This window comes from Eufriesea mexicana, unplaced genomic scaffold (assembly GCF_001483705.2).
Source record: "Eufriesea mexicana isolate 0111107269 unplaced genomic scaffold, ASM148370v2 scaffold863, whole genome shotgun sequence".
Taxonomy (NCBI): Eukaryota; Metazoa; Arthropoda; class Insecta; order Hymenoptera; family Apidae; genus Eufriesea; species Eufriesea mexicana.
This window is the reverse complement of record NW_016909035.1, coordinates 317,866-323,865: the sequence shown is the minus strand read 5'-3', so window position 1 is coordinate 323,865 and position 6,000 is coordinate 317,866. Positions and strand designations below refer to the sequence as shown.

General features: G+C 51.2%; 1 protein-coding gene across 1 annotated transcript in view; it reads right to left on the bottom strand.

The window, feature by feature from the left end:
* Positions 1-251: 251 nt before the first annotated feature.
* Positions 252-6,000, bottom strand: part of LOC108547070 (junctophilin-1) — a 34,998-nt gene continuing 29,249 nt past the window's right edge. Inside the window, exons 3-7 of the mRNA XM_017899426.1 lie at positions 2,364-2,659; positions 2,084-2,248; positions 875-1,966; positions 523-761; positions 252-393 (exon numbers count right to left, since the gene is read on the bottom strand). Coding sequence (XP_017754915.1) covers positions 252-393; positions 523-761; positions 875-1,966; positions 2,084-2,248; positions 2,364-2,659 — 1,934 coding nt within the window. The remainder of the gene's footprint in view (positions 394-522; positions 762-874; positions 1,967-2,083; positions 2,249-2,363; positions 2,660-6,000) is intronic.

Sequence of the window (6,000 nt, the reverse complement as noted above, 5' to 3'; positions counted from 1 at the left end):
ACCATTTGCGCTAGCAAGAACTTCACAGACGCGTGTGCCAGAACGGTGCAGTGTTTCTGTGACAATTGCCTGACGACGTGTATGCCACGTCGCAGGCGATTCTGCGATAAAACCATTACGACGTGCGTGGCACGTCTTTCTAGCGCAAGTGGTTAACATGCATTGGTATTACATGCCCAGTCCTAAGTGAAAGGATGGAGATCGAGTGCCTAGTTGTCAACGTGTTAAGAGAGAAGATCGAAACGTTTTGGTCACCTGTCGAGCATGTCCTGGGGCGGATTCGTGATGCTTTTATCGACGGACGGCTGTCTCGATCCAGTCAACCGGGAATGCGCTCTGGCGTAACGATCCACGGAACTGTCCCGGCTGGGCGGCCTCTTATAGTGGTCTAGCCTGCAAGCGAGAAGTCAGAACGATCGAATTAAGAAGATATCGTTTGTAGTCCTACGTAGACGAATAGGCGTAAAGTGTTTGGGAAAATTGATCGTATCGATTGGCTCGATTAAGCGATCAGCTCGAGACCTGTCGTTCAGCGTTTGCCCGATAGTGTTGGGTCGATCCTGGGCGGTTAGAACTCTGCTATTTCTTCGTATACTCGAGGAACTCGGTGGTCGTTGTGCATCTCCAACACCGTCAGGCTGGTACTGTTGTGGAATTTGGGTTTGCGGTTGGGGTGGTAATTGCTGCTGCTGGGGCTGCCCGTAAAGCTGCTGGGAATTGTATTGATTCATATGACTTGGCCCGTATTGATTCGGTAGCGCCTGAAAGGTAATTGGACGTTTTAGATGCGAGCAAACAACATTGCGAATCTTCGTGCTCGCGAGGTATAGTCAAAATGGCGAAGAGGAGCAAAGGATACGCTTAAACTCGTCACCTGTTGGCCAGGGTAACCCTGCATGCCCTGATACCCCTGCGGCCCGATCGGCTGCTGCTGTTGATACAAATACTGATCGCCCTGAGGTGGATTCATGGGTTGATATTGATTCTGCGGGGCGTATGGACCGCCTTGGAACTGGCTCGGTGGCTGATACTGATTCGGTATACTGTTAGGATACTGGACCTGCTGCATAGGACTCTGAGCCATCTGAGGGTACTGCGTCTGATAAAGATTTTGGCCGCCCAACGTGGTCTGGTTTAACTGATTCAGAGGTAGCTGGTTCACCAGTTGAGCCGGGGTCACCTGATTCGCTAATTCGCTCTGCGACAGCTGATTCTGCGGTAACTGATTCTGCTGTAGCTGATTCTGCTGCAATTGATTGCTCAGCAGTTGGTTTTGCGACAATTGGCTCTGCGGCTTCATGCTGGCCCTCCTGATAGACTGCATCACGTTGCTCGCCGTGGATGTCGCAGACGTGGTCGTCCCAGACGTTGTGTCAGAGGTCGGACTCTTCGTAGGCGTGCTCCCTGGCTGATCCACGTTGGCCGTCTTGTGAAGAATGCTCTTCCCTGGCACCGTGTCCTGCGGTGGTGGCACGTACTTCGGTATCTCTCTGTTTCGTAACCTCTCCAGGCCAGGTTGCCGGAAGTCAGGCGCGAACTGTTTGGCCGTTTGCTGAGCCAGTTCCGAATCCTCTCTAGCCTGCTCGGCAGCTGTGTCCGCTAACTCTGCTCTGCCTCGCGCAGTGGCCGTTCTCGAGATCGCGATATCCGCCTTCTGCAGAGCGATCTTGCTTGCCCTTTGAGCCGCGTTCACCGCAGCCTCTATCCTCTCACGGAACTTGGCCGATCTCATGAGGAACATATGCTTCTTCTTCTGGCTGGTGATCAACACGTTGTTCTTGTACTTGCCCTCTTCCTTGGTGCCATCGCGGAACGTCGTCGCACCGTAGCCGTACTTTCGGTTGTTGAACCATTCACCCTCGTACCGCAGACCGTCGCTACGCTCCGATATACCGAAGCCGGTTCTTTTGTCGTTCTTCCACTCTCCCAAGTACGTCTCGGTTACCGAGGCATCCATTTGCTCGTCCTGGAAAAGGGACCAAGGTTATATTCCTGGCAGAGGGAAAACCGAGAAATTATTCTCGCCGCCGGATAAAGGAGATAAAGTCAGCGACGAGGAAAAAAGCAACGCGTGGAATTTTACCTCGATGACAAAGGACGCTTCGTCGGTATGAACGGATGCCGAAACCTGAGTCTGCGAGCTTTCCGTCGACATCCACGATGCCGTGCTTACGTTGCTCCTAATACTGCCACCGGTGTCGTGTTTCTCCAGATCACCCGTGCTTCTCTGCTTTCGGATCTTCAGTCCCTGAAAATTGCCATCATCCCTTAGCTGTTTACCCCGAGGAGATCTTATTCCGCTGGATCCTCTGCTAAGAAAAAGTCATCAAATATTCAACGACAGGATTAGAGCGGCGTTTTACCGAGAGGATGCCTTTCTTCAGGGATTTCTCCGTCAGGCTCTTTCTTCTTGTCGGCGGATTGTCGCTCCTGGCTTTCAGCACGAAGCCACCCCTACTGTCACCGATTCGACGATCCCGTCTGTCGGTCGGCTCCGGCGTCGGTGCTACAGCCCCGCCGTCGTCCGCGCTCCTCAAGGATGTCAAGGAAGCCCTGACTTGATTCGACGGTTTGTAATGACTTGCCAAACCGAACGGCGCGCTCGCCCTCACGCCGTACCCCTGCCTCATTCCGTGGAACCATTGTCCTTGGTACGTCCCTGCGAAAAGTCACCCCTTCGTTAATCGCTTCGTCGTCTCGATCGTCTCGTTTATTCTACCGCCATCTTATCCCTCTTATCTCGCTGTGAGTCATGCCAAATTAACATTCCGCTCAACGTGTTTGCACTTTTCAAACTCGCGAAAGAATCTCGCGGTCTGTTTCGAACGTTATTAACCATAACGTTCTAACTATACTAGATCGACGATAATTCGACCTTCATTCGACCTCGAACTTGGATTCCTCGTCGATATTTACATTTACCTTTTCTTTAATTTAGACCCGAGCAGTCTAGACGATTTTTAGAGTGACAACCAGATTCCGGGCTCTCTCGAGCGAATCTTTTCTAACCCGACCACACGATTACCATACGTACACACGAGTATGTACATACACGCTGGTTCGCCGGTTCGTTTAAACGGCATTCCATCGCTCTTTCCTCGGGATACACCGGGACAAATCAACTACAGGCAGCCGTCGGTTCAGCGGTTCGGTGTTAGAAACAGAGCCCTGGAAATCACGTTCCGGGAACGATCCAGCATACGAACGGATGTGACGAATTCCCGGGAACGCTTGCACTTGGTAATAAGCTGCATTGTTTTTGCCAAAACGTGACCGTGTTTCAAAATGTACCGCATGAGTCACGTAGCGGCGCGCGACTCGCGAGAACAAACGTGTTACGTGCGCGGCCCAGGGATGGAATTATCCCGGCCGGCATGTGGGTGCGCTCGACTCTTTGCTCTAACATGTAAATTCCGCGCCGATGAGATACCGCAGACCGTCTGCAGACCGTCGATGTAACGCCGGATGGACGATGATCGTAAAAACCTGTCATTAACGACCGCGCGCCATTTCGTCGAACGATCTCTTTGTGCAAGTTTTCGCGAAAAAATTCGCACGCCATCGGAACGGGAGAACGAAATTATAGGGAGCTAAATTAATTGCGCGCGTCGGTGAGCTCGCGGGGTAGCAAAATTAACGAATTCGCGACGTTTGACAGCGAATGGGTATGCGGATCAAGCAGGGACCGATATCGGAATTATTTTCGAATAATTCCGTTTATCACGGAATTTGGCCAGTTTTCCTGACGTATTCGTCATGGGAAAAGGTATTTCGTTGGGTGGAGGAAACAAAGCGCGCAATGGCGAGCAAAGTGACAGCGAGTCCGTCGAAAGCTTTTCCATTCCGCCATCACCGTTCGCGCGTGCTCGTATTATTCGACCAACAATAATCATCAAAGCTTCCCGTCCCGTATACGTCTGGCATTAACAAAGTGCCACGATTGCAACGGTGCATCGTCGTTTGTCGTTGCACGATGCACGTTAATGGTGCTTCTCAGCCTGTGTGCCAGTCGCGATTACAAAGCAACCCGCCGCGGATTCGATTCGTACCTACAGCTACCGACGTTGCTCTTCGATCGCTCGTGTTCCCTGACATCTCTTACCCGGAATCCTCTTAAAAATAACTTCCTCGAACGGAGATGCTCCTTTAAAAAATTCGAAGCAACGACCACGCTAGAGAATTCGTAAGAGGTTCTCCATTTACTCCGACTCGAAGCAAATTGGACGAGTAACGCTTTAACCATTTGACTGTCGTGTCAAAATTACATGTTAATTACATGTTTCGCTCAGGTCGACACGGCAAAATAATAATAATTTGGTAATATAAGGCAATATTCCTACCCAATGTAGCGTTTATCTTATTGACAGTTTTCGCGGAGATCGCTGAATTCTGCATAGCAAGACTGCAGCTCTTGTCGCGACGAAGGAAAGCTTTCTCATAAATATTTCGAGGCAATTATTATATGGTCATCCTGTAGCGATTAAGCTCGAATCAGCACGAGATAGTTGACAGAAGTTTGGGTCCTCGTCTAGCGAAGGGTTAACCCCATGACTGTCACGCCGAAATCACGTGTTTCGCTCAGGACGCCATCGGAGTATTTTTGTTATTTAAAGCATATAATGACAAAATAAGAATAAATTGGTGATATAAGACAACACTCTTACCCAATGGAGCGTTTATCTCATTGACAGTCACCTTATTGGTGACCACCGTGGCTCCCTGGTAACGGTTGACAGTCTACTGACTGTCAATTTTTGCAATTGTATTTTCACCAATGACCACCGTGGCGTCACGGGAGAAACCATGACGGGTCATATACGACGAACGTGGCAGTCAAAGCGTTAATCTGCTTACACGCGAGTCCTTGATGAATTAATTTACTCGGACAAAGCTTTCTCTTCTAATTACGCGGATCAGCGCGGAGAGTTTGAAAACGAAAGGAGATATTAATTAACGCGGATGGTTAAACGAGTCTGGCCCCGACGTCGACGAATTCGTGGGTCGCGCGTAATCGCACACGCGCTGGCGCGTCGGCGCGGGTGGCTATTGAAAAATTAACGGCGCAATTTATCGCGCGATCTATCTATTTACTAAGGTCGTTACGAGGAGAGCAGCCGTCGTCCGCTGATCGATCGCGGAGCGGCAGCCAGCCTCGTTTCAGGAAAGCGCGGTCGAGGAGAGTGGGCCAGGAAAATGGAGTCTGCGGACGGCATTATTGCAGCCGACTGTACATATGGAAACGGCCGACTCTCCCTTCCAAGCGGAATATTATTTCGCCAGCGTTTAAGCAAGTGGGTCACGCCGTGCTTCTCGACACGCTTCGGCTGCCGATGCGAGCCTGGTCCACGAAATTGCGCCGCCGTAAATCGCGTCTAACCGTGCCTCCTTCCTTTCTCCTTTAATTAATTTCCCCACCGCGATTCGCCCACTTTCCGCTTCTTCTGTTCTCCAAGCGAGCGGGCGAAAATCCACTCCACGCGAGAATTCTTCTCCCGAGTTCCTCCGGCCTCTCCATCGTCCCCTTTGCCCCCCTTCGATCCCGTCCAACACTCGCAACGACCCTCTCCGTCCCGAAGCCGGGGAATTTTCGAACGCCATCGTCTCGAGAAATAATCGCCAGCCGAAATAATTTCGGATAATCAAAGTCTCGCGAATTATTCGCGCCTGTGCCTCGAGACCCGAGATTATTCCCAGCGTTTCCTTATCGCGTACGAAAGAAACGGCGTGCGCGAGTATATCGCGTTGTATGACGCAGATAAGATTACCCACGGGCTGTTTGTCCCGCCTATCTCTCCGATTGCAGAAATATTCGGCCGAAAAGGGAATTACGTAATTCGGGGCAGCTATCCAGGGGATGGGTGCGCTCGATCACCGAGCTACCCTCTCGCGCTAATCCCGCGCGTGTCGTCGACGTTTCGCGGTAGATTAATTTCGGGAACTACGATTCCGCTGCTGCCTGTCCGGACCATCAGCCCGGCCACGGAAGCCAGAGTGCACCTT